The 27,498-nt window shown below is 36.2% G+C and overlaps 2 protein-coding genes and 1 long non-coding RNA gene across 8 annotated transcripts in view; 1 reads left to right on the top strand and 2 right to left on the bottom strand.

Annotated features, from left to right (window-relative positions):
* Nucleotides 1-2,959: 2,959 nt before the first annotated feature.
* On the bottom strand, nucleotides 2,960-13,120 carry LOC131033414 (uncharacterized). Its single transcript, XM_057964649.2, has 5 exons — nucleotides 13,114-13,120; nucleotides 12,687-12,895; nucleotides 12,298-12,474; nucleotides 10,671-12,075; nucleotides 2,960-3,173 (listed from the first exon to the last, which is right to left on the bottom strand). The coding sequence occupies exons 1-4, from the start codon at nucleotides 13,118-13,120 to the stop codon at nucleotides 11,218-11,220; spliced, it is 1,251 nt and encodes a 416-aa protein (XP_057820632.1). The 3' UTR covers nucleotides 2,960-3,173; nucleotides 10,671-11,217.
* LOC131033397 (uncharacterized) overlaps nucleotides 12,686-27,498 on the bottom strand; it is a 46,926-nt gene continuing 32,113 nt past the window's right edge. The window contains exons 1-13 of one of the 6 annotated variants that reach the window (XM_057964627.1): nucleotides 18,992-19,114; nucleotides 18,578-18,706; nucleotides 18,123-18,251; nucleotides 17,310-17,732; nucleotides 16,922-17,137; nucleotides 16,394-16,425; nucleotides 15,663-16,305; nucleotides 15,270-15,485; nucleotides 14,699-14,914; nucleotides 14,172-14,203; nucleotides 13,429-14,083; nucleotides 13,071-13,251; nucleotides 12,686-12,895 (exon numbers count right to left, since the gene is read on the bottom strand). In XM_057964627.1, coding sequence (XP_057820610.1) covers nucleotides 13,165-13,251; nucleotides 13,429-14,083; nucleotides 14,172-14,203; nucleotides 14,699-14,914; nucleotides 15,270-15,485; nucleotides 15,663-16,305; nucleotides 16,394-16,425; nucleotides 16,922-17,137; nucleotides 17,310-17,732; nucleotides 18,123-18,251; nucleotides 18,578-18,706; nucleotides 18,992-19,114 — 2,901 coding nt within the window. In that variant the 3' untranslated portion in view covers nucleotides 12,686-12,895; nucleotides 13,071-13,164. Of the gene's footprint in view, nucleotides 12,896-13,070; nucleotides 13,252-13,428; nucleotides 14,084-14,171; nucleotides 14,204-14,698; nucleotides 14,915-15,269; nucleotides 15,486-15,662; nucleotides 16,306-16,393; nucleotides 16,426-16,921; nucleotides 17,138-17,309; nucleotides 17,733-18,122; nucleotides 18,252-18,577; nucleotides 18,707-18,991; nucleotides 19,115-27,498 lie in introns of those variants that run through there. The other 5 variants (XM_057964628.1, XM_057964629.1, XM_057964631.2 and 2 more) reach the window with 5 other exon arrangements.
* Nucleotides 18,170-19,179, top strand: LOC131033398 (uncharacterized). The gene is made up of 3 exons (XR_009103608.2): nucleotides 18,170-18,275; nucleotides 18,631-18,721; nucleotides 19,045-19,179. It is a non-coding gene; the product is annotated as an uncharacterized LOC131033398 (long non-coding RNA).

Here is a 27,498-nt window from a genome sequence, read left to right as displayed (position 1 = left end):
GGAAGGTAATAGGGTAGCCAATTTGTTAGCTAATGAGGGGGTCATTTTAGCGGAAGATGCTAATTATATCGAAGAGTCATCATGTAAGAACAAAGTTCAAGAGCAATTATTTTATGACAGGATCAATGGTACATATTAATCTCATCATTACCCTTTTTGGTTCGGACTTCAATGATAGAGTTTGGAGTGAGGCGGATTGTCAGATGATGACCTGTTTCAGGCATCGCATTAATGAGTATAGGTGTGAAAGGCCTTCTCATATTAAGTACTGGGTTAATTTGCATGTTTTAAAGGGCTACTTGAAAAACAAGATAATTACTTGGGTTTTCGATTCCAGCATCTTTGTTCTTCAGCATCTGGTTAGTTTGTGCTCCCCTGAGGGTTTCGATTTGAACTGCTTCTACATTATGGGTGGAAATCTCAACCGTAATGAGCCCACCAGCTGTGATAGTTGGAAGGGTGAAAGGAAAATTTGGAGAAGGCTGCATAAAAACGGCTTCACTGATTATATGGAGAAATTGCATGGGAGCAAGAAGCTCATTTCTCATGGTTTTGCCAAGGGTTGGAAAAATAACCGAGTTACTCTGTTTGGTCAAACCTGGAGAGTGGATGAAGATTTGGTGGCCGAGGTGACTGGTTTGCAGAAGGACGGCATCAAGTTTTATAAAAATCGTAAGTTCTAGATGGAAGCCATCAATAATTTCTCCAAGAACGAAGAAGAAAGGGATCGCCTTGCCAAAAAGAATAATATTTCCTATTATCTCCCTAACCAAGTAAACTCCTTTTGGCAGAAAATGTTGGAAGTGTTAATGGAGTATCTTACTGTTGATGGTAGGTTCTCGAAAGTCTATAATTAACACTTTGTTATCCTTAATCACTTTCGCCATGGTTCTAAGATATCTTTGCCCTTCTATCTGGCCTCCTCCCTTAATGGCAGTCTAGCTGACCATGCTAAGAAACCCAATTCCTACCCCATTGCCCACCAAGGTCTTATTTTGTTAATTTATGAGTATCTTAAGGATAAAGTTAAGGCCAATAATGATGATCCCCTTGTGGAGAGTGTCCATATCTCTGGGGATGATGGCAGTTCTGAGTCTGATGAGGATTCTACCAATCCTCCCCCTAAAAAGAAATCGAGGGTTAGTTAGAAAGTTGAAGAAGAAGCTGAAGAGATGATTGATCCTGACCAGGAGCAGGAGAAGGAGGTGGAGAAGGAGGCGAAGCATGAGCAGGAGAAGGAGGTGGAGGGTGAGAAAGAAGACAAGGATAATGAGCAGGCTAAAGAGGATTGTTGATGAGTCAGAGGAGAAGGAGAGTCCCTATGATACGAACAACAAGGATGAGGTTCTCAATAATATGGAGGAGGGCAACCCTAGGCCTGAAGATTCTGCCCAGGACATGGAGAATGCGGATACTATTTTGAATGTTGTTAGAAACAACTCTCTGAAAATGTTTAATTCCTAGAAGTGGGTGGTTGATAATATTACCAACATTCAGGAAAAACAGAGAGAGCTAGAGTTCAAAATTGAGAATGTGGTTAAGGATATTAATGATAAAGGAAAAGAGGAAAATTCTGAAGATAATAGTAAAGCAGAGGATGAAAAAAAAATTCCTGACTGATCAGAGGGTGAGATCATAAAGGGAGATGTGAAACACCTGGAGGATGTGGTGAGGACTCTCAAAGAAAATGGTGAGTCTGATTATGAACTAATAAACAACAGGGTTCAAAAAACCAAGAGTGCTCTGAGGAAAATCATGGAGTCAAGTTCTAGCTCTGTCCAACATTCTTCCAGACGCAGAACTAGGCAAAATGCTAAAGAGTTGGAGTTGAAGACTAAAGGTAATCAACAAGTGCAGGAAAGCAAAGACCTTAAAGAGGCAGCAAATGCAATGATGATGTTTGTCAAGGATGTTGAGGAGACCATAAAGATTTTTACCTAGATGTTCTAGTTTTGTTTTAGGTGTCAATTTCTCGTTGGTCTTTTGTTGTACTTTTCTCTGGCTGCTGTCTTTTGTGCTGATCTTTTGTTGCCTTTCTTTTCTTCATTCTATCATTTCTTACTTCTCTAATGCTTTTCTTTATGATTTGTAAGTGGGTTTCGGGTCCCTTAAAACTTGTTTTTCCTTAATCAAAAACATCACGTGATTTGTCTTTGAATTTTCCCTTAAACATGTAACAAGGCTCAACATAAGACTCCATCCCTAATATTTTCAAAACAATTAATTTTCAAAAAAGCCTCATCTGATGGATCCTCATTTTCAACACAATCCTCAAAACAATCTAAGTTAACATCATGTGATTTGTCTTTAAATTTTCCCTTAAACATATCACAAGCTCAAGATTTGCAAGTTTAAGTTGTGTAACCCTTTTTTACAATAATTACATTCAATTTCCCCTTTGAGATTATAATATATTAACATGTAAGCATCAACTTCTATTTTGTCTCTTTTCTTGTTTAAATGGACCAAAATCATATATTCTAGTGTTGGAGAAGTTATTTGAATAATATAAGATAACATTATCATATTTTGAAGGCAAGTTATTTTACAAAATGGCTTTAGCATTGTCATCATCTATTTGAGCCTTAACTTTTTGCTAGTTACTTAATGATGGACCTTGAATTGCTAATATGGTTTGACATTGTGATTCTATTTTCTATTTTAAATTTGAATAATTGAAGATTTAGAATAAATTTTATATTAATTGTTTTTGTTCCAAATATTTTATTCAAATAATCCCAATTTTTTAGTATTAACTTGTTTAGATCTAACAACTTAAGTACATTGGTAGGTGGTATCTCCTTCCCATTTTTTATTCCTCGTAAATTTTTACTTGTCGAATTGCATTTTCATTTTGTATTCAAGTATAATGAACCAATCCAACAGAGACCTGTTTAATCTAATGAAAACAATAGAAAATGTTGAGCACAAGTCACATTTATATGTTGCCATAGCAATCTTCAAAATTGTGCATCTACGCCATTTTCTTTTCAGCCCTGTATTAACTACCAATGCAAGTCTAGCAAATCCCATCTTGCAGTTTTCTGTATTTTCTGATATCTCTTATAGCATACTCTGCAATTTCAAGCTAAACATGAGAAAGAGCTATCGCAAAAGTTGCAATCAATGACAGTAAGATAATTTCTCAGAATTGGAAGGCCATTTCAGGAAGCCTGCACATAACCATGTCAAAGACGTGTTAGACAGTAATTCATTTGAAAAGGATTTAAAGAAATCTTATGAAAACAAATTCAATGTCCCTATGAAACAATAATTCATTCTCAATACAGATTTGAATTGGAATCCTTTTGATTCCAACAAGCATAACACAGTTTAGTCTCAAATTGAACTATAGTCTATAGTCTATACCACATAAACATGTTAAAGACAGTCATTGGAAAACGATTTCAAGAAATCTTATGAAAACAAATTCAATGTCCCTAAGAAACAATAGTTCACTCTCAATATGGATTTCATGTTGATTCCAACAAGCATAACACAGTTTAGTCTTTATTTGAACTATAGTCTATACCACACCAAGACAAATCTTAGGGATTAGCATAAGCAACCTAGACTGACCGCACGAAAATATAAGTTCTGACTAAGGATCACTCTGCCAAGACAAATCTCAGGGATCAGCCTAGCTCAATTATGATTTGGCCATCAAACACAGACATGTATACACATAAGCAACCGAAGCTGGTACTGGATAAAACTTAAGGAACTAGCTTCAGGTCAAGAATTGTAGCCTGCCAAAATGAACTTAAGGAACTAGCTTCTGGTTAAGAACGGTAGCCTGCCAAAATGAACTGTAGGAAGGTTATCCTAGCTGTGTCAAAGACAAATGACACATTAGCGTACCAAAATCTAAATAACTAGTTTCTGGCTAGGAACAGTAGCCTGCAAGTTGAATCTTAAGCAGTTACCGTAGCTCAATCTTGATTTGGGCCATCATCCAAAGACAAAACTTAAGTAACTAAGTTCTGGTTAAAAACAGTAGCCTGCCAAAATTAACTGTAGAGGTAGTGTTTGCCTTTAAAAGTTCAGTGCCCCTTGCTGTTTATCATTGTAGACAGGAACCATTATAAGTTGGATTGTTAATTGATTTCCAGAAACAAAAGAGATGAGATGATTCCTGATTTCAACCAAACTTCAACCAAAAAAAATCTGTAAATAACTGATGGTTTGTTTCACAGAAGAGGCTTAGCCTATGATACAGGCCCTAATGAATGAAATGTTGGCTCCTTAAATTGAGAGAGCTTGAAGAAAACACCGAAATTTTGTTGTCATGTGAGCAATGTGGTTTTCCAAACAGTAAAATTATATATATGAGTTAATAATTTTGTGTTGGCTTTGCAATCAGTTATTGCGACTTGACTACATAATGTAGCTTCATATGCCTACATCAGTTTTTACGTATGTTTTCATTTTGGTGGGTAAAAGGATTTGATTGATTAGAAGCTCACAACCATGCATAACATGTTGAATAAACAAAACTTTACCAAATAAAATTTCATCCTACCTGCACTCATATAAAATGCATAAAATAACTATTATGTACTCCAGGTGCAGGCAGATTGGCATGGTTGGTGTAGTCCCACTCTTGATCATGGAGTTTAGAAATGAAAAAAAAAATCAAAAGGGAAGCTTCATATGCCATATTGGCATTTGGCTTTGTTGGTATTTGGAGATTATTGGTATTTTGCATAGAAATTTCATTAATGATATGTTGTCATTGATGTCAATTGAACCAGTAATGGTATTCATGTTATTGCTGATATTGTTGATTTTGACATTGGCTAGTAACCGGTAAAAGAGCTTTGTGGAACATGTTGTAAACCAGTGAACCGGTATAAAGGGTTAAAACCTTTCTATGTAATGTAACTAGTAAAACCCTATCAGCTGTTAAACACTAACCGACCAAGTTTGTTGGTTTATTATCTGATAAGCGGTAATGATGGAGACACGTGTGATCATTTGATTAAGGATATATTCAAATTGTTTTGGCATGTTTGTTCTTGTCTAGGGAAGGAGCAAAGTGGATTGCATTTAATACACAACATGTGATGAGTTACAAAGTCCGATGAAGCGGTGATCATGGAGCGGTTGAAATTGTCTTGAAGAATGTGAAGAGATTGTCATGATTTCTAACAGTCAAGATTGTACTGACTTGTTTGTAATCTCGATGATGAAAATTAGGTTTTTGTTGTGTTACCGACCTAATTGATTTTTATTTAAGGTCGATGAAGTTGCTTGTATAGGTTGTTGGCAAGGTTGGTAGAAAACCTGTTGAGTGTGTAGTTGCCAAACCGATGAATGGATCTGCACTTTGAGTGAAGGCAAATTGAAGGTTATAGAAGGATCTGATCAAACAAAAGTAGTGCTATTCAAACAGATCAACAAAACTGTTGTTTTCTAACAATTACAGCAAAAGTTAAATCCCTTAACCGGGTGAGCTCTAACAAGCTTGGTTACTCATTAAATCCTCTAACAAGGTGATCCATTAGCTTGGATTCTTAAATCCTCCAGCGAGATTACTCCTAACAGGGTATTGTGCTTCTGACAAGGCATATTTGTAAATCCTTTAACCGGGTGATTCCTAACCGGAATTAGTTCTTAACAGGACTTATTGTAAAGCTCTAACAGACTTTGGCTCCTAATAGGCTGAACTTCAAAAGAGTTCAAGATAGCTATCCTTGTGAGTCTCATCTCACCGTGGTTTTTACCTATTTGGGTTTTCCACGTATAAACATTTGTGTCAAGTGGTGAATGCTTTTGTGGTTGTGACTTTATTTGTTGATATGGTTAATTTCTGATAAGGCATGTTATGCAGAAGCATTGAAGATGAATATGTTGAGTTATGATTAATCATTGTTGATGTTTACATAGATGTTGAAGTTGTTTACTGTTAAAGTTGTCTTAACAGTTAAACCAGTTGATGTCAAGTATTCCTATGAGTATTGATCTTGACTGAGATATGTTTACTTTGTTTGACTGAGTTTGAGTTTGGGACCTAAGTTTCGGGAGCATGGGCCTTCGGGGGAGGAGACACATCCCCATGGAACACTCTACCTAAAATACAAGTTCGTGTACATTACTTTTGAAGAAAAAGCTAAAATATTTTCCATGTCCATCTTCATCATCCATGTCTGCTCGTCCAGATCGAAGTACTCTTGAAAAAGATAATATCTTTAAATGATGGGATCTTGTATCAAATGCCATCCACCATTCAGCTGTACACGAAAATTCGTAAGGGATGCCTCATATACCAAATTGGCATTTGGCTTGACTGTGACCTAAAATGCAAGTTTGTGTACATTAATTTGAAGGAGGAAAAACTTTAAAAATGAGCAGTATCCATCTTCACCATCACTATCGGTCCGCTCTTCCATATAATACTCAAAAGAAATAGCTACTAATCAAATCTCAGTCACTCTCATTCTTTGTGTAATTAAAGAAACATATACTGATTATATATCATTGAACAATACTGATATATGTAACAAAATGCCTTCATCCCAGGAACTCTAACGAGTGCCTTTAGACCAATTCACTTGAAAAGCAGTGTCATCATATTTGATGCAGGAAAATAAGAGATGAATTGATCTCTGGAGGTGGTAATCATCTTTATTTTAACTTACTAAAGGGTAATTATATTTAGAACTTACTAGAATGGTAATTATATTTAATATACAAATTATATGGCATTGAAATTATATTTAATATACTAATTATATTGCATTGAAAATCAGTCACAAGTGTAGAATTGGCATACTAGAATATTTTCTGTTGCACCCCACTAACTCCAGTGAGTTGCTTTGGACAAGTACAATAGAAATGTTTTCATATTTGATGCAAGAAAATGAGACTAGAATTGATCATAGCAGATGGTAACCATCCTTTTATTAGAATTGAGAATCATTAGAAAAATGGGTGTTGAACCTTCCCATAGCTATTGCATTCCAAGCCCTAAAAATGGTTCTTCCCTAGGTTCGAGGATTTGTTATGCTGATGCTGGTATTGTGGCTCCAATCAACAAAAGCTGTGTTTATTATTAGATCTGGCAGCTTCAAGCTGTTTTGCCTCTGCTAGTATGACAGTCTATTTGAATAGGAAGCAGATTTTGAAAGTTGTCTTTATGCATGGCATGGCTGTTCTGTCTTTGTTGCAGCCCAGGTCTCTGTTGGTGAAAACCGTTTCACATCCCTCTATGTCGGCTGCTGTCAATAGGAATTTCTACCTCTGACTACCATCCCAGCTGGTGAAAACCCAAGGTGGCAAAGTAATCCCTACTGGCAACTGGAATTTTGGCCTTCTGGCAATAGAAATTTCTACCTCTGATTTACATCTGTACTGTACATGGTAGTTTAGCAGTCGGTGCCAAGGTTAAAAGTGGGTGGCCAACTAGGCTAAAGGTGGTAGGGCAAAACAATTAAGTTTCTTTCTTCTCCTAAGGAGTCTTTTGCTTCAGTTGTTGAAGGCTTGAGGGTTGCAGCATCTACTTCTGTAGATGTTGTTTCTTTTGAACTATTCAGAGATAACTATAAGCTTTTCAGGTAGAAAACTTGCAAGGGGGGTTGTTATGTCGAATATGTGGATCTTATCACTTTTGGCCGATGTCTCTCATATGAAAATATGGAATGTCAAGTAAATAGAAGCCTCTAATGGACAACAATGTAGATATTTAAACCTATGCTTTACTGCCTTACATGAAAAATCATGTCCCCTTATTGCCTTACATGAAAAATGAGACAATTTCTGAGATTCTTCCTCTTACTCTATCAATTGTCCGTATGTTTCTGAGATACAACTTCACTATTTGCAATCCCTTGGTGCCTTTTATGCTCTGTATTATTATTGCTCGACACCTATAATGCCACCAGCATCAACTCTTACTGAGCAGATCCAACTGGCCTAAATAAACAATACCATTCCCTCTTGATTTCTGTGATGTCTGATTTATCGATGAGGTATGAGAGTTCAAGTGTTTCTATCTCCCTTAATGTATGATGTTGTAACCGATGAAGAGGTACATACTTGATATTGAGGGGGGTGCTGTTGCTGTGCTTTATCCAAATTTTAAGAGCCCTAAGATTACTTTTCTCGATTGGTGATAGTCCCTCTAAGAATTCCCCGATGTCATCCATGCCCCTCCTGAACTGAAATTAAATACCATATAGGGTGAATGGTTGCATCCTTCGATCATGAATAGACATACCATTCCTTAATCGCATCTCTTCAGGCGTGTCAGTTATTGTCCTAACCATCTCTTAAGGACTAATCGATGCTCAATAGTTTGATTGTGATTAGTTAAGTGCACTTTCTATACTGTCCGTACAGGTGAAAGGAAACCGTCTCACGGAGACAGTCCACTCTACCGAAAAGATCCCTGTTTTTCTAGAATTATTGTTTTGGATATGATTGACCGATGCTTTGATTAGCAGCCGTTTTCAATCGTAATCTTCTTCCCGGAAGATGACCATCTCCAACGGCTGGCAATGACTTTTCAGAGGAGAATACCAACCAAAGATATCCGGTTCAGATGTCGGGCCTAAATTCCCAATATTGGCTCCACGCTTCTCCTTGCGTCCATATTCACCATGCCGAAAAGTCCACCACGCGACTCTTAATATCGCGATGCAGAAGAGATGAAATATTCATATTTCCGCCAAGTAACTCGATGGCTTCCTACATCCGGTACTATTAACTTAATCTATAATATTATTAGGTGGCGATATTTGATGAAATCGGATATTCCTTTATTGCTGTCAATACTACTTCATCTCTTCACAAGATGGTTGCTGTCATCTCTGGCAGATTGTGTCGCTGCCACATATGCTCTTAATTAATCGAATAACTATATAGACTTCTACCTATCTCCAATAAGGAGTCTTCGGCGGTCTTTAGAGAAATGACTATAAGTTCTTTGAAGGCAATGACCTACGATTCTTTATAAGTAGATTATATTCAAATCGTTGTTGAAAGTCCTCATTCTAGTTATCTCGGGTATATAGATGATGATTTGCAGCAGTATTGCTATTAATCGATATGCTTGTAATTAATTGTTTTCGTAATAATAAGTTTTTAAAATCTTTAATTAAATCTTATCTTAAGCGTGTATCTTTATGTTCTGAATTGGGGAACATTACAATAGTCGTTCAAAGAAGTGCTAATAGGTGTAGGGCTTCGCGCCGAGAGATTTAAATCAATTGCTATGGAATCTTTTGCTTTCACCCATACCAATTTGCTTGTATTCAGGTTGAGATGGATACTTTGAAAGATCCGCCACCTGAAGTTGGGCTTAAAGTGAAGTACTCAATATGGTCACATAATGGTCATTTTCATGTCGCATCATACAAGTTTTAACCACAAATCTCCTGAGAGAACTGAAACCCCTTCATTTAACTATACTGGATTCTTTAGGTGAATCATCTTAGATGCCCTATGCCTCTAGTTTGTTTGTTCCTTTAGCTCTTCAGCAACTTATGAACCTAGATTAAACCCTCTATGATATGCCTCTACTTTGTTCCTTTGACTCTTCAGTAATCTTATGAAGCTAGATTAAACCCTCTATGGTGCCACATGAGAAGCAAGTTTTGAATGGCATTTCAGAGACTAAAGATATTCCTTTAGCATCTTCAATGGGATCGTTGCAGGTAGATTCCTCACCTCTTTTGGATGTTTGTACCAACATCCTCCCTAGCTCTCTCTCAATTGGATAATGTTTCATGTGTGTTCATGTTCCAACTGAATGTGATGTTGTGATAGTCACTAATATTTGTACCAGTTGTCGATGCTACAGTAGAAGTGGATGGGGACTTTATTTTGGTATCCAATTGAAAATCTGGGTCTTCTAAGAAAGATCCCAAAGCCAACGGGTTAGCTAGGAGTTGAACCTATGTCTTAGCCTGGTGGATTATGGTATTTTTCTTAGCTTCAATTTGTTTCAAATTGGCTTAAAGCCTTTATGTTAGTGTTTTCTTTACAGGCGTGGATCCCTATGGAAACCACACCTTAATGATCGAAAATGAAGAATATGAAAGGCAGCTGTAGAATGGCATTAGCCCATACCTAAGGAATTCGGATGAACCAATCCAAATCTCACACAGAAAAATGAAATACAAATCGATATGACTTTTCCATAAACAGTAACCATCATTTGGTAAGTACCTTAGTAGGATGAAAATTGAATGATTACGTGCCAGAATAATACAAATCTGATGAATAATCCTGCAAACCAAGACATAATGATAATACCAGAAATTTGAGCAATAAAAAGCTTTACGTAGCCACAAAAAGTGCTGCACAACTTATATAAATTAGATATGGAAATAAATATTTGCATTAAGTCGTAAATAAGATTATTACTAACTTATTACAAAGCAGAAAATTTTTGCTCAAGGGGCATTTCAACATGGTTTAAATTGTGACTCACCTGGAAATATAACGGAAATACAATATAGATATAAAAACAATAGTCTGTAAGTAATGAACAACTGAGACGACTATTATAGGAGTTTAAAGGAATAAATAAGATGTGTTAGTAACTGAGACAATTACACAGGAGCTCAAAGGAATAAGTAAGACGTGTAAAAGACAAACATAAGTACTGAGTCAATTACAATAGAGTTTACAAGAATAAGTGAGATGTGTTCCAAAAGAATACTTACATCTATAAAAGATCTAAACACGTAAAATTGGCAACACAGTTTTCAATCACTGCTAGCGATTAAGGAAGAGAGAAAGCCAAAAGCTGCAGTAATTCCCTTTGAAACGGAGCTAATTTACTGTGGTGATTCCCCTTTTTGAATTTAAGGTCTCATTACATTGAACAAAGGCCATTTTCTTAGCAAATTTCATTGCCTTTTCTTTAGAATTCCCACTCAAAGAAGTCTTAAACTGTTCCTGGTGTCTTTTCTGCCTTCCACACATTTAATATATCCATCTTCAGTCTCCAATATGTAAGAGTTGATCCAATTTAAATCTAGTAAGTTACCTGTGTCATTGTCATTCCATTGAACAAATGCTTTTGTCTTGGCAACTTCCACTGCTTTTTCTTTAAACTTCCCTCTCAGAGGGATCTTTAATTGTCCCTGGTGTCTTGTTTGACTCTCTCTGACCTTTTCAGTAGGTCCATATTCAGTCTCTAATATGCAAGACTTAATCAAATTTAACTTTAACGAATACTCTGTGTTGTTCCTGTTATTAGGAACCTTCTCAGCAAAATTCATTTATTGTATACTTTGGAGACGTGAAAGTATATGAGAGCCTGCTTGATTTCTTAGCCATTAAAGGATATAAGCCTCTATTTACACCATGTGGAGGTATAAGTAATGAAGAGGTGCGTCTCAGCTCCCTACAGACATTTAATTTCTTAGTAATGGGCAACATGGAACCAAAATTCTGGCTTCCAAGGAATTTTGAAGAGCATGTAGTTGGATTTTGATCTGAAAACCTCTCAAAATCTGAACTCTGTAGCTGAAAATCAGTGATCTTATCTGACATAATTTTCCTGCTTTCTGCTGTCACATCAACTTTGTTGATGGTTTTACAGCCTGCTGATTTTAACTCAGAAAGCTCACATTTATTGGGTTTCATCCATTCTGATGAACTAGAATTTTTAAGGTCAACAAATTGCTTGATCCCATTAACGTGGCAGACAAAAAGCTGAAATGAAGAAGACTCATTAGAAACATGATTTGTCTGAATCTTGACCATACTTTTCTTAACTTCATCATTTCCTCTACAAGATGGTGGTTGGTTGCATGGTTGATCATGTTTCACTGTTTTATCATCTACAGCCATTTCCTTTTCAAACAAATCCTTTCTGTCATCAATGTCAATTTCCTCGTCATTTCGTCTACAAAATGGTGGTTGGTTGCATGGTTGATCATGTTTCAATATTTCATCATCTATAACCATTTCCATTGCAAACAAATCTTTTCTGTCATCAGTGTCAATGTGCCTCTGGCTATTCTTATCATTATCATGGTGATTTTTCAGCCTTTCACAATATAATAATAGTGCTGGATCGATATCATTTTCTTCCTGATCTCTCATGTCTATCTCTTTCTCCTGAAATCCACAAGATCAACTAACTAAATAAGTGAAAAAAATCCAACAAAATACCAAGCAATATGAGCATGTGGTTGCTCATTGTTTCGATGTTTGAGATACCAATATTCCAGCCACTATGCTATCTGACAGTCAAAAGATAACAAGAATATAAATTCAACAGGGAGATCATACCACAAGTGAAGCAGCATAATAGGGATGTCTCCCTAGTTATGTAATTACCTGAGACAAAAGGCCTACTTCAAAATGAATTGACCTCTCCTCATGACCAGGAGAAAACTTGTCTTCGTGGGTGTCACCCGTATTCACCACCGAACAAGGAGAAAGGCTGGATGTGCAATGTAAGGATTCCTCATCAGCATTTCTGGTAACAACTTTACTCTGTTGAAAATGTTTTTCCTGATCATCAACAAACCAAATGAGAGACATATAACCATTAAAAACAGCAGACGTATAATATTCAGACCACTGAATTGAGCAAGCTTCAAAAATAAATCTGCTGCAGAAGTCAAAAATACCACACGGTCATCATCAAATAATGTTGTGGCCTTACGAAAAGGAGGGACAAATTCTGAACAAATAGGAGATATTTCTATTTGTATACAACTCACCTGACCCAAACGATCCAATCTTTGCATATCAACTGTTGTCTGCTCATCATTAGCGTATATTCCATTATCATGGTCCAGCCTATCATTCGCATCTTTACAAAGAGAGGAAATGGATGTGCTACCCAGTGAATATTCATCACCAATTCTAGTAACAAATTTATCCTGTTGACAAAGCTCTTCCGGATAATCCGAAAAAGGAAAAATGTCACCTGAGATTATAAAAGAATCACTAGATACTAAATGATCAAGAATTCAAAAGGTGGCCAAATGATAAAAAGAAAGTCCATAACAACACATCCTCATTAAGGGCTATGGATAACAAGGATAAGAAGGAAGGAGCATATTCTGACCAAATAGGATATACTTCTCTAGTATACAACTCACCTGACCCCAATGATCTACTCTTTGCACATTAATTGTTGTTTGCTCGCCATGACTATATATTTTGGTATCATTATCCAGCCTATCATTCACATCTTTACAAAGAGAGGAACTGGATGTGAAACAACAGTGAATATCCATCACCCTTTCTAGTAACAAATTTAGCCTGTTGGCAAAGCTCCCCCTGATCATCCAAGAGAGGAAAACATAAGCAGGAAAAATACAACCGGATGTTATAAAAAGATCACTAGATTTAAAACTTCAAATTTTGATTTGCCACAAAAATACTGATACTACATGATCAAGAATTCAAAAGGTAACCAAACCATAAAAAGATTTTATCTGAAAAGAATATCCATACCAACACATCCTCATAAAGGGCTATACGAGTGTCTCGACCAGGTTTAGTTTGCTGATTAGCATGATGGTAAAGCTCTTTCCGAGCATCTGTACTCAATGATGCAATATGCAATAGAATGTTTTCTGCTTCAAAGGTCTTAGCTGTATTATTGTTCTCAATTGCTGCAGTGTCTGTCTTTGGATTTTCTCCAGTGAACTCTTTGGTATAGGTATCCACTGTTGATGGGATAGCATCTTCCTCAATCGGTTCTTTTCTTTGAGATTGAATTTCCAAAGAGAAATATGTACTTCCATAAGGAAATTTTGATGCAGTGAAATCTTCCCTATTATTGTGTATTTTTAATATAGAAGAAATGGATTTGTTCTCTTGTACATTTTGGCTCTGGTAAGGAAGATTATGAAATGTAGAAGTAGATTGTGAATAAGCAGAACTATTTCCCACAACAGTTAATCCCCTTCTTCTGGCTAGGATGTCTGCTCGTAAGGTAGCAGCTCTTGCTAAATTGTTCATGCCTCGTAAACATTTACCAAATGGAATCTTCTTATAGTCATCCAACCTTGAAATTCTTCTACTCTCTTCAGCTTGTAAATCTAGCAACAGGCTTTTCTTGTGCACTTGCTCATGAGAATCATGGAGACAATTCATCTGTGACACACTGAAATAAAAGATAAAGATTTGAGAATTTGTTTACAGTTGAACAGAACTCTATACAAAACATCTTGAGCGTTCAAGGCATTGCTAACCTCTCAACTTTCTTGTCACTATTCTGATAGTCCTGTAAAAGATAAACTGCATCAAGCTTTTCTTTTTACCAAGGAAAAGAAAGAAAAATATGCACGAATTAACCTAGACCAGTGCTGAAAGACTTCCCCATAATCATGAGTTAAGTTCGATATCTATAAATATCAATAGTAAATACAACAAACTTTTGAACTAACCAGCAAAAAGTTAAAATTAAGAATTCACAATGCTTAACAACTGTAAGAAATTGGAAGCCAACACTTCAGACAATTTTCTAGATATTCTTCTACATATAACTGCATATAACGAAAACAAAAAGCCAAATATCCACCATAACAAATTTCACCTAATAAGTGTAGCCTACCTAGAGCCTCATCTGCACAAAATAAAAATCACCTATCTTTGGGCCTAGAGGCTCATTCACCCAATATTAAAAAGAAAATCATCTAATATTTTGATTGCAACAAATTGAGGGGCTGCAAGCATCAAGAGTCCTTTTCCTTTTTAGTATTTTAGGAAAATAACACACCTCTGCAAGATGAAAATTGTGTTCATTGCCTACTTTGTTTTTGGGGCTTTTGCTACAATAATAGTGCAACTCTTGATCCAGCATTTCAACATCCTGACATCCATCTTTGATAGGAGTCATTTCAGATACTGCTTCAACAAAAGCATGTGGACTAGTAGGTTCATCTATAGAATAGGCAGTTTTTGTAACAAATTTAGCCTGTTGGCAAAGCTCCTCCTGATCATCCAAGAGAGGAAAACATAAGCAGGAAAAATACAACCTGATGTTATAAAAAGATCACCATATTTATAACTTCAAAATTTCAAATTTTAATTTAATTTTCTAGATATTCTTCTACATATAACTGCATATAATGAAAACAAAAAGCCAAATATCCACCATAACAAATTTCACCTAATAAGTGTGGCCTACCTAGAGCCTTATCTGCACAAAATAAAAATCACCTATCTTTGGGCCTAGAGGCTCATTCACCCAGTATTAAAAAGAAAATAATATTTTGATTGCAACAAATTGAGGGTCTGCAAGCATCAAAAGTCCTTTTCCTTTTTAGTATTTTAGGAAAATAACACACCTCTGCAAGACGAAAATTATGTTCATTGTCTGCTTTGTTTTTGGGGCTTTCGCTACAATAATAGTGCAAATCTTGATCCAACATTTCAACATCCTGACATTCATCTTTGATAGGAGTCATTGCACATACTGCTTCAACAAAATCATGTGGACTGGCAGGTTCATCTATAGAATAGGCAGTTTTTGTAACAAATTTAGCCTGCTGGCAAAGCTCCTCCTGATCATCCAAGAGAGTATAACATAAGCAGGACAAATACAACCTGATGTTATAAAAAGATCACCAGATTTATAACTTCAAATTTTAACTTGCCACAAAAAGACCGATACTACATGATGGAGAATTCAAAAGGTAACCAAAACATAAAAAGATATTATTTGAAAAAAATATCCATACCAATGCATCCTCATAAAGGGCTATACGAGTGTCTCGACCAGGTTCAATTTGCTGATTACCATGATGGCAAAGTTCTTTCCGATAATCAGTACCTAATGATGCAATATACAATAGAACGTTTTCTTCTTCAGATGTCTTAGTTGTATTACTGTTATCAATTGCTGCAGTTTCTCCAGTGAACTCTTCAGCATAGGTATCCAATGTTGAAGAGATAGCATCTTCCTCAATCGGTTCTTTTCTTTGAGATTGAATTTCCAAAGAGAAAGTTGCACTTCCACAAGGAAATTTTGATGCAGTCAAATCTTCCCTATTATTGTGTATTTTTAATATAGAAGAAATGGATATGTTCCCTTGTACATTTTGGCTCTGGTAAGGAAGATTATGAAATGCAGAAGTAGACTGTGAATAAGCAGAACTATTTCCCCCAATAGGTAATCCCCTTCTTCTGGCTAGGATGTCTGCTCGTAAGGTAGCAGCTCTTGCTAAATTGTTCATGCCTTGTAAACATTTAGTAAATGGACACTTCTTATAGTCATCCTTGTACCTTGAAATTCTTCTACTCTTTTCATCTTGTAAATCTAGCAACAGGCTTTTCTTGTCCATTTGCTTATGAGAATCATGGGGACAATTTACCTGTGACACACTGAAATAAAACATAAAGATTTGAGAATTTGTTTATAGTTGAACAGAACTCTACACAAAACATCTTGAGCATTCAAGGCATTGCTCACCTCTCAACTTCCTTGTCACTATTCTGATAGTCCTGTAAACGATATAATGCATCAGGTTCTGCTATTTAGCCAGGAAAAGAAAGAAAAATATGCATGAATTAACCTTGACCAGTGCTGAAAGACTTCCCCATAATCATCAGTTAATTTCAATATCTATAAATATTAATACTAAAACGACAAACTTATAAACTAACCAGCAAAAAGTAAAAATTAAGAATTCACAATGCTCAACAACTGTAAGAAATTGGAAGCCAACACTTCAGACAATTTTCTAAGAAATTCATCTACATATAAATGCATATAACGAAAACAAAAAACCAAATATCCACCATAACAAATTTCACCTGATAAATATGGCCTACCTAGAGCCTCATCTGCACAAAACAAAATTCACCTATCTTTGGGCCTAGAGGCCCATTTACCCAATATTAAAAAAGAAAATCATTTAATATTTTGATTGCAACAAATTGAGGGGCTGCAAGCATCAAAAGTCCTTTTCCTTTTTAGTATTTTAGTAAAATAACACACCTCTGCAAGATGAAAATTGTGTTCATTGTCTGCTTTGTTTTTGGGGCTTTTGCTACAATAATAGTGCAACTCTTGATCCAACATTTCAACATCTTGACATCCATCTTTGATAGGAGTCATTGAAGATACTACTTCAACATAAGCATGTGGACTGGCAGGTTCATCTATAGAATAGGCAGTTTTTGTAACAAATTTAGCCTGTTGGCAAAGCTCCTCCTGATCATCCAAGAGAGGAAAACATAAGCAGGAAAAATACAATCTGATGTTATAAAAAGATACTAGATTTATAACTTCAAATTTTGATTTGCCACAAAAAGATACTACATGGTCAAGAATTCAAAAGGCAACCAAAACATAAAAAGATATTATTTGAAAAGAATATCCATACCAACGCATCCTCATGAAGGGCTATAGGAGTGTCTGGACCAGGTGCAATTTGCTGATTACCCTGATGGTAAAGTTCTTTCCGATCATCAGTACCCAATGATGCAATATACAATAGAACGTTTTCTGCTTCAGATGTCTTAGTCGTATTAATGTTATCAATTGCTGCAGTTTCTGTCTTCGGATTTTCTCCAGTGAACTCTTCAATATAGGTATCCACTGTTGAAGGGATAGCATCTTCCTCAATCGGTTCTTTTCTTTGAGATTGAATTTCCAAAGAGAAAAATGTACTTTCACAAGGAAATTTTGATGCATTGAAATCTTCCATATAATTGTGTATTTTTAATATAGAGGAAACGGATTTGTTCCCTACATCCTCAGGTAAGGTTGTAGTAGTTGCTGAGCCAAACTCATTTGTTTTATCAACCTTCAACATTGAAGAGTTAGTTGAATAAGTATTAGATGACTGAACAACCCTATTAAATAATCAATATTAAATGACTGAACAACCCTATCAAAAAATCAATATTGGATGACTGAACAACCCTATCAAAGAATCAATATTAGATGACTGAACGACCCAAGCTTTTCCAATGACAAGTGAAATCAAAATGGAATTATCATATATGCAATATAGATTATAATATAATTAATTTCAAATTTTGGCTTCAAATATATATGCGATGGGCAGAAGTTACTGATTACAGTTTCCTGTATCTCTTTTTGTATACCCTTCTGCTCCAGATTATTTAAGTTTAAAAGGTATTTAGATTAAATTGTTTAAATAGATTCAAACAGAAATAGTAGTGGCAAATACCTTCAAGATCAAAGTAAGAGCATCTGCCATAAAGGAATTTGTTTTATTTGCAGGTATTCCATGTTTCTTACACAGATTTTGAAGCTCTTTCCGGGAAAGGCTGTAATAATCAACCTCGGGCTTATCAACCTTCAAGATTGAAGAGTTAGTTTTGTAAGTATTAGATGTCTAAACAACCCTATTGAAGAATCAATATTAGATGACTAAACAGTAAACAACCCACACTTTTCCAATGACAAGTGAAATCAGAATGCAATTATCAAGTATACCATATAGCTTATCATATAATTAATTTCAAATTCTGGTTTCAAATAAATATGTGATGGGCAAAGTTAAGGATTACACTTTCCTGTATCTGCTCAGGTATACCCTTCTGCTCCACATGATTTAAGTTTAAAAACTATTTTAGTTAAATTGTTTAAATGGATTCAAACAGAAATAATAGTGGCAAATACCTTCAAGATTGAAGTAAGAGCATCTGCCATAAAGGAATTTGTTTTATTTGCAGGTATTCCATGTTTCTTACACAGATTTTGAAGCTCTTTCCGAGGAAGGTTGTGATAATCAACCTTTGGCTTATCAACCTTCAACATTGACAAGTTAGTTGATTAAGTATTAGATGATTGAACAACCCAAGCTTTTCCAATGACAAGTGAAATCAAAATGCAATTATCAAATAGACCATATAGTTTGTCATATAATTAATTTCTAATTTTGGTTTCAAATAAATATATGATGGGCAGAAGTTAAGGGTTACAATTTTCTGTATCTCCTGAGGTATACCCTTCTGCTCCACATGACTGATGTTTAAAAAGTATTTAGTTTAAATTGTATAAATAGATTCAAGCAGAAATAGTATTAGCAAATACCTTCAAGATCGAAGCAAGAGCATCTGCCATAAAGGAATTTGTTTTATTTGCAGGTATTCCGTTTTTCTTACACAGATTTTGAAGCTCTTTCCGCGGAAGGCTGTGATAATCTACAACTGCCATCTGTGCTGTTGTCCCACTTAGACTTGCAGCATGCACAAACTACAGGATCTGGAATAATGCAACCTAAACAACACCAATATCCTTCCAGTAGACCTTCCCCGAGCAGGTATAGTGGTTAATTCCAAAACTCTGAACTATTGACAAAATAACATGTCCTTAACTAGTCTTGCAAAATAATAAAGGCCAAACTAACGATATAAAATACAATCTCTGAAAATAAAAAAATGAAGCTTGTTTAATCGCCAAAAGCATAACACTGCAAATAAGCATTAACTAGAGTCACTGAAAGTCCATTGTTTTAAACAAAAGATGTAACATAATAATGTGCGGGCATAACTTGAGATTCTTTACAGTGAAGCCAAACTCAAATACAACTTAAATATGTTTTAACTACTATTGAAGAAAACAAAGAGAGTGCTTTTGCCTAATCATCAAATATTCTTATTTATATTTACAGTATTGTACATGTTTGGCATATTAATTCAAGAAATGGACCAAGCTGTTAGATCTGAAAATGCAGATTCTGAGGCTCCTTATGAACGGGTAACTAAGGACACAATCCCCTCGATACTACTAGGGTTTTTTGTGCAGCAGTGATTCACTCAAAAGTTTCAATTGTTAAAACCTGAAGGAGATAATTTTCATCTTAAAATACAGTGCATGGAGCATTAGGCTAGACAATTTGAGCAGCCATTAGAAAATAGAAGATGGAATTTTGCAGCATCCTCTTGTACTTTTAAGGGAGATAATTCTACCAAATGGAATCCTATATTTAGTTTTGGGTTCACAAGTCTGAGAAACTGGAGAAGAGCTAAAAATATGATATTATACCAGAGCATTTTAGTGTAAATCACTCCAAAATGTTCTTAACAACACCTGTTGACAAAATTCTAGTAGCCCGACCATTTCCTAAGAAGGGCTAGATAAAACTGCAAACCCTTGATAAGTATTCTCAAAATCTAGAAGGAGAATTCCTATGCACATACGTCTGAAATTTTTTAGTTGGAAGTAAAGAGAAGGCAAGGACATGGAATCTGAAGCGGCAACAAAACTATGTGACATTCTCCTAGACTCAGCTCACACCCACACCCAACATACTTTTCAGATCTTGACTATAATGCCAGTCGAGTAGATGCTAGTGGCAGTGAATGGTTGTCTTTCATCATTCAGTCCGCAATAAATAATTACATTGCATAAAAATAGCCATATACTATAATTTTAACTTTCCTGAAATATCTTCAATCCAGTACCAAAATACTTGACAATGATGTGGAAGATGTAGAGATTAAACTCCATGAAGAACTGAATCTTCTTGCCTTTCCTCCCAATAATGATTTATATTTTATATGTATTTTTCATGCTTCAAATTTGTTATAATGATTGTTATAATCAATGGTCAGTTAGCCAATAAATTTGACTCTTTGAAATATTATACCATGTGTAGGAAAGGAAACCAACTCTGTAGATCTTGTTTTGGTGTCCAGGATAAAGCTAAGAGTATGATTTTTCATCCTTACAGTTCAGATTTTTGAGCTGCTGGTGTCACATTTTGAAATTGAAATCAAGCTGGAAGCTCTGAGGTTCCAAATAACTTATGGTATTTGTATGACTCGGAATATAGAAAATTGGCCATATATGATTGCCCCTCTTCAACAAGTTAAAAATAAAAAAAATTTAGAACAGAATCAACGGATTTTATCCGTCAAAGACTAGTACAAACATGATGTATTTGAAAGAAGAAGGTCAAAACAATTTTTTTTGATATGGAAGTCTAGAGGTTCTTAAGAAACCCTTATCATAGAAGGCCAGCAACAACTACCCATTGAAAAAGGATGCCAAAGCTAAGTCTCATGAATCAGAACATTCCAACCTCATATTTTAGCATCTATGGCATAACTAATTTTACAAATCTAGTCAGTCTGATCAGATTAACAAAAAAGAGAGAAGAAACCCTTTTCTGTTCTTTTTTATTCTCTTTTTTGTCTGAAGGTGTCCCATATGGGGCAGTAAATTCCAAGTTGGGACTTTCTCATGCGTTTTCCGATGACATGAACTTTCTAATTGGCTGACTGTCTAAGAAACTAAATTATATTTTATCCTCATGAAAACAAGAAGTTTGCAACATTGACAGCTTCTTCAACTCACAATTGACGGGCTGCCTTCTTGTGTCTCCAACAAGGATCTTTTAAATTTGCTACATATTTATCTAAGTTACCAGTCCTGGTTTGGATCCAGATTTGGGTTCGAGATTCAGGTTCGCAGGTTCGTTCTAATTTTTATTAGGGTGGGTTCGGGCTCGCTTAGGGTTTGTACAAAAACATATAAAATAAAAAATAAAAAATATATGCATATACGCAGCAGCAAATAAGTTCATAATACACCACTATCAACTATGCTAATAGTAAAGTAACATGCTCGATATACACCACCATATATCTTTCATTCAGAAATGCACAAATGAGATATGTTTCACCTTTTTGGCCTTTTTAGTGGTCAAGTTAGGGTTGGAGGATCAAGTTAACCAAAAAAGACAATAAACAAAAACTTTAAAAAGTCAAAAATGTGAGTCAAACAGTCAAATACTTCCCAGGTTTTACCACTGAAGCAAAATTCTCTGCAAATTTGACCTGGGTCCTTCACAGTGAACCCACAGGCCAAATGCAGGACCCTGGGCGTATTTGCAGAGGACCACATCCGAACCAGATTTTGTGCAGAACTGGACCAAAACCCTGAGAATTTCCAAAAGAATCTGGCAACTTAGATATTGATCAGCAGAAGTGTAAGTCTGAGGTAGAGTATTTCTAAAATTAGCAAAGTGTAGATCTGAGTAACCAAGTTAAGGTAAAGTAATTGAAATATAAGCAGAAGTCTTTGTGCATTGTGTGCCTAATTTGCTGGGATTTTCTTTCTGGTTTTGTTTTCATTTTTTAAATTCATTGCGATTGACTGTTGTAGTCTGTGTCACTAAATTTTGGACTAAGACTGCTTAGTGCTTTGGTAAAACTCATCAGCTCTCAATTTGAAACTCTAAGATTTTAATACTGTTCACTTTTTTATTGAATTTTTTTCACACTTATGCTTTGTAATTCTGGTCTGCATTGCTTGAGTCTATTGGTTTTCCCTGACCCACTTCAGCAACTGTGCCAAGTGTTACCAGAGCAGGTTGAGGTGTCTAGGCATTCTCTTTGAGGTGGAAGAGACCCTAGATATTTTGGAAGCATAGAGTTATCGAAAACCATCAAAGATTTACAGGTAAAATGGAAGCCATTGAAGCTGCCCAAAAAAGAAAGAGTTCTAAATGTGATTAATTCATAAAAAAAAGAGGAGTTAGAAGAATACAACCAAAGGGAAATCAAGGCTATTGCTAATATGGGAAGTAAAGCTTGGATGGAATTACCCAATTATGCTAGTAATCTGAATTTGTAAAAGTCGATTGACTAGATATTAGACATGGAGAAGTACTTCGATTTGGAGCAAACTGAAGGCTACGAAAGCTTTGCTCCAATACAGACATGCATCATGTTGGTGGGCCCAAGTAAAACAAGAAAGACTTTGAGGAGGAAAAGAAAGATTAACAGTATGAGTTAGAATGTTAAGTAAAATGAAACATAAATATTTGCCTTCTGATTATTCTATTATAGTATTTAAGAAGCCACAAAATCTCCACTGCACAGATTCACTATCAGAGCTGGCCATTCTAAAATACTGAAGAAATGTTTCTGTTGATTTTAGGCAATCAGATGTTAATCTAGTTACTTGAATTATAATCAGACTGAGAATAAGCAGAAATAATAATAAAAGCATACAACACAAGAGTACACTGGGAAAACCTCCCTCTTGGAGGAAAAACCAGCATCAAAGATTCAGATCAGTTCCTTATTTATAAGCAGATTACATGAATCAGATTACTTATCTGATTGAGTGCCAATCTAGGGCAGACTGAACCTAGAATATGCAGCTGTAGTATGTCTTCAGATAGAGCAGAATGTCGACACCACTTGAAGAGGGAGATCATTGAAGTATAGCGCACCACCTTGCCCAGCAAGTTGTCCAATGGATTCACTCTCTAACATGCCAGATTCGCTGACTGTTCTTGCATAAGGCTGATCGCACTTGATAAGGATATGGTTGTGTAGAATGAATCTTGTTTATATACAAGATTCATGCTCAAGTTTTCCCAAGTCGGTTTTTGCCAAATTCCCTTTATTTTACATATTTAACTTGCACTTTTGGTGCCCAAATTTGGGGCCTACATAACTTACAAGTTGAGCCACATTTCCTTTTAGGGCCCAGCCCTATTAGATATGAACCACACATTACATTTGGGCCTAGCCCTATTAGACATAAACCACACGTTACATTTGGGCCCAGCCCTATTAGACATAAATTACTTTAGCCTTATTACAATAAGATAATATTTTAATTGCCACACGGCATCATTAAAATATGATCCGAACTAGCTAATCATTTCAACACTCCCTCTTAGCTAGAGAGGATTCTATCAAGTCTCAAAGTGACTACCACCATGGCTACTCCCATGGATGAAACAAATAATATGTTCACCATAGCTACTCCCAGAGGGTGAAAGAACTCATTATGGAATTTCTTCCATGATACCCACCATGCCTACTCACAGAGGGTGGTGTTGTCACCATTTCACACATCACCCCATTAGAATGGGGACTCCCTCTTTTTCTTGGGTTTTGCTTTCCCTTAGTTAGGTTATCTCTACTTGCTTGGTGTTTTGAGTGAGTGAGTGAGTGGTTGTCGGGCTGGGTAGATTAGGGTTTCTTTCAAAAGCTAAGTCTAGCCTGGTTTTGGGAGGTCATTGGTTGTCTACCTTGAATCCTAGGGTCGTCTTAGGGAGTTTTACCTTTCAGGGAGATTAAAGATGGATAGATTGTGCTAAAAAGATGAAAGGTCTTAGGTCAAGATAGGTCAGAGTGTTGGTTTTTATGTCAGAGTCCTGTTTTCCTCCAAAGTCAGAGTCGTTTAGGATAAGTCAATGGCCAAGGGGAGATTCAGGAGGCGATTTCAAGAATTGATGAGCAAATTCACTTGGTGATGATTGAAGAAGTCTTGGAAAGTTATATCCAAGGCAGGGAAAGGAGGTTTGAGGTGTAAAATGAGCCAAAACCATGAATTTCGCTCCTAACCCTTCCGAAGGGTCCAGGGCGAAATTCATATTCCTCTGCTCTACTCGTCTTGACCAAGTTTGAAACTTCTACTGCATGGTGTCGGAGACTGGGATGCATATTTGCCTTAGGAAGAAGGTTTGAAGTGACAAAATGATGAAAGTTAGCCTGGAAGAGGAAATTCGCTCCTGACCCTTCCAAAGGGTCCAGAGCGAAATCCTCATTCAACCCTCAATTTTGGCCTAACACATGGAGAATGAAGATTTTGAGCCAAGTAAATGGCAAGAAGACATAAGGGTGATAAAGAGATGAGAATTTGACCAAGTTTGAAGTGAAAGGAATGAAATTGAGTGTGAAATCAACCCAATTGGATGAATTTCGCTCTTGACCCTTCCAAAGGGTCCAAAGCGAAATTCTTTAAGGTCACACCTTTTTCTCCTTGTTTGCACTGGAAACCTTGATTCCTTAGGCATGGTAAGGGCAAATTTTCATATTCTACCCCTAGGAAGTGATTGAAGATCTTTGAAAGAGTGGATTTTGCCTAAGGCATGGATTTTCACTCCTGACCCTTCCAAAGGGTCCAGAGCGAATTCCAATTTTCCTCCATTTTGCTCTTTGATATGACCAAAATTGTTGACTTTTGAGGCATAGTTGAGAAGGTTTTGATACATGTTTGCCTTGGAGAGGAGACTGAGACGATGAAATGGTGAAAATCAACCTAGAATGGAAATTTCGCTCCTGACCCTTCCAAAGGGTCCAGAGCGAAATCTTCCATTTGACCTTCTATCTTGCCTAAAATGATGAATAGAGTTTGAAAGGACCTTGAAATTGATCAAGTTTGAGAGAGAATTGGATAAATTAAGATTTTCACTCCTGACCCTTCTAGAGGGTCCAGAGCGAAAATCCTCATAACCCTCATTTCCTTCCTAATTTTGGCTAAGTGTTGGTCTCTAAGGCATGTTGGAAGGTGGATTGATGTGTTCTTGCCTTGAGAAGTGAATGAAAGCTTTGAAAAGTGAAGATTTTGTCCAAGAATGGAAATTTCGCTCCTGACCCTTCCAAAGGGTCCAGAGCGAAATTTCCCATAAATCTCATTTTCTCCCTTGTTTAGACCAACATTCTAGTTTTGAAGTGATGGGATGTAAGAATGTGAAGGATTTTAGCCTAGAAGGTGAATTTCGCTCCTGACCCTTCCAAAGGGTCCAAAGCGAAATTCCTTACAAACCTATTTTTCACCTTGCTTAGGCTTAAAACTTTGTTCCTTGGGTGAAAAATGATGAAATTTTATCTTGCAATGAAAAATGAGATTGAAAGGATGAAGAATCAAAGTCAAGAATGAGAAATTCGCTCCTGACCTTTCCAAAGGGTCCAGAGCGAATTTTCTCAAAACCACTCTCTTCTCTCAACTTTGTGCTAGTGGGCTAAGGTAAATTCAAGAAGGAGATGTCTTTAAGTACGACTTTGGCATGTTGATGATCATTGAATTTGAAGGAATTGAGCCAAATCAAGGATTTCGCTCCTGACCCTTCCAAAGGGTCCAGAGCAAAATTCCTAGGATCATCTATTTTCCTTGCAAATCAAGTTAAGTTTTTGGTTTTTATGGCCTAGATAGGAGTGAGGCGATGTGTCCTTGGTCTTGGAGGTGGATTGAAGTTGAAAAAATGAAGAAATGAGTTTTAAAAACTAGAATTTCGCTCCTGACCCTTCCAAAGGGTCCAGAGCGAAATTCTCGATAGGTCTTGTCCTTGCCTAGGTTTTTGAGTGAATTTTCCTTTTCAAGGCTTTTGAGGATTAAGCAAATGTTGCCAAGTTGAGAAATGGATTCAAAAGAGGGAGTCTAGAGGAAACAGAGTGAAAAGAATGGAATTGAGTGAGGATAAACAAACAAAAGATGAATTTCGCTCCTGACCCTTCCAAAGGGTCTAGAGTGAAATTCTTCAAATCCACTATTTCCTCCTTGTGTCAAGTCAGGATTTTGATTCCTAGGGTGTGGGTGAGATTGGAATGATGTTACTTTGCTCTGTAGAATGAATTGAAGTGAAGGAGGTCAAGAATTAAGCCTAAAAGGTGAATTTCGCTCTTGACCCTTCCAAAGGGTCCAGAGCGAAATTCACAAAATATCATGTTTTCCTTCAGGATTGTGTTGAGCCAAGTCAGTGATCAAGGTGGATTTGCCTTAGAGATTGCCTTAGAAGAGATTGTGAATGAAAGAAGGGTGAATTTTGACCTGAAAAGGTGAATTTTGCTCCTAACCCTTCCAAAGGGTGCAGAGCGAAATTCTCATAATCACCTAATTTACCCTTAGTGGACGCTAAAAAATTGAATCCCTAGGCTTTGTTGAGTTAAAGCTGGCATGTGCTCACCTTTAAGAGGAATTTGGAATTTTAAAAAAAAATGAGGCAACTGAGACCTAATCAAGAAAATCGCTCGCGAAATCCTTGGAGATGCCTATTTTTCACCTTGTTTGGGCTAGGCAAAGACGTGATGACAAGAGCATGAAGGGGTGAAAAGTCAAGGTCATGAAGGTGTTGATAAATGGAATAAATGTAACTAAGTGAGATAGTCAAGCAAGCCTCCTTGGGGTGATTGAAATCTCTCTCATACCATGGACATTCTAGTGTCTATAAAGAACCTCTTCTAGATTTACCTTGTCTTTTAATAATCCACAAGCGAATTTCTTCAAGGCACCTTCTTTTTTCTATTTCAAATCACTCACTAAACGTTATCCTTGATTAATAAAGCAAATATGCCTTGATCAAGCAATTGTTAAAATTGACAAAATCGACTTTTAGGCTTTGAAATTCACTTAAAATCAAAAAATCCACACTTTGGCGCTCAAAACATTTTATTTTTGCTTTATTACCAAGTCGGCCAGCTTGTAAAAGGTTTTGTTTTATTTTATTCACACATTTATCAAGTTGGCCTAGTGGTAAAATGATGGGAGCACCCTATAAAGGAGAGGTGTGTTTTGAATTTTTTAAATCATTCATTCATTTTCTCCTATGCGAATTTGGAAGAGCAGAACTAAAGGTGCGAATTCTAGCAGACTTGGGCAAATTTTTTGATTAAAGAAAACTGGTTGAAGGCGAATTTCTTGATTGAAGAGCTGGTTAATGTTGATGTGTTTTTTATGCACATGCGAACACAAAATAAAATACCTAAAGGTACCTTATCCTCTCTTGAATAAAGTCTCTGAATGCTGAAGATGTCGCGAAAAGGATCAATCGGGATGACTTCAAGGTTCTTTGT

Source organism: Cryptomeria japonica, chromosome 7 (assembly GCF_030272615.1).
Source record: "Cryptomeria japonica chromosome 7, Sugi_1.0, whole genome shotgun sequence".
Lineage (NCBI taxonomy): Eukaryota > Viridiplantae > Streptophyta > Pinopsida > Cupressales > Cupressaceae > Cryptomeria > Cryptomeria japonica.
Note: the sequence above shows the minus strand (reverse complement) of the source record. Positions and strands in the feature narration are given on the sequence as shown.

Coding starts and splice junctions, on each gene's coding strand:
- LOC131033414 (XM_057964649.2), bottom strand. Junction 12,475..12,686: donor GATTGGATCGTTTGGGTCAG/GTGAGTTGTATA, acceptor GTTGATGATCAG/GAAAAACATTTTCAACAGAG. Junction 12,076..12,297: donor AAGTAGGCCTTTTGTCTCAG/GTAATTACATAA, acceptor TGTGGATTTCAG/GAGAAAGAGATAGACATGAG.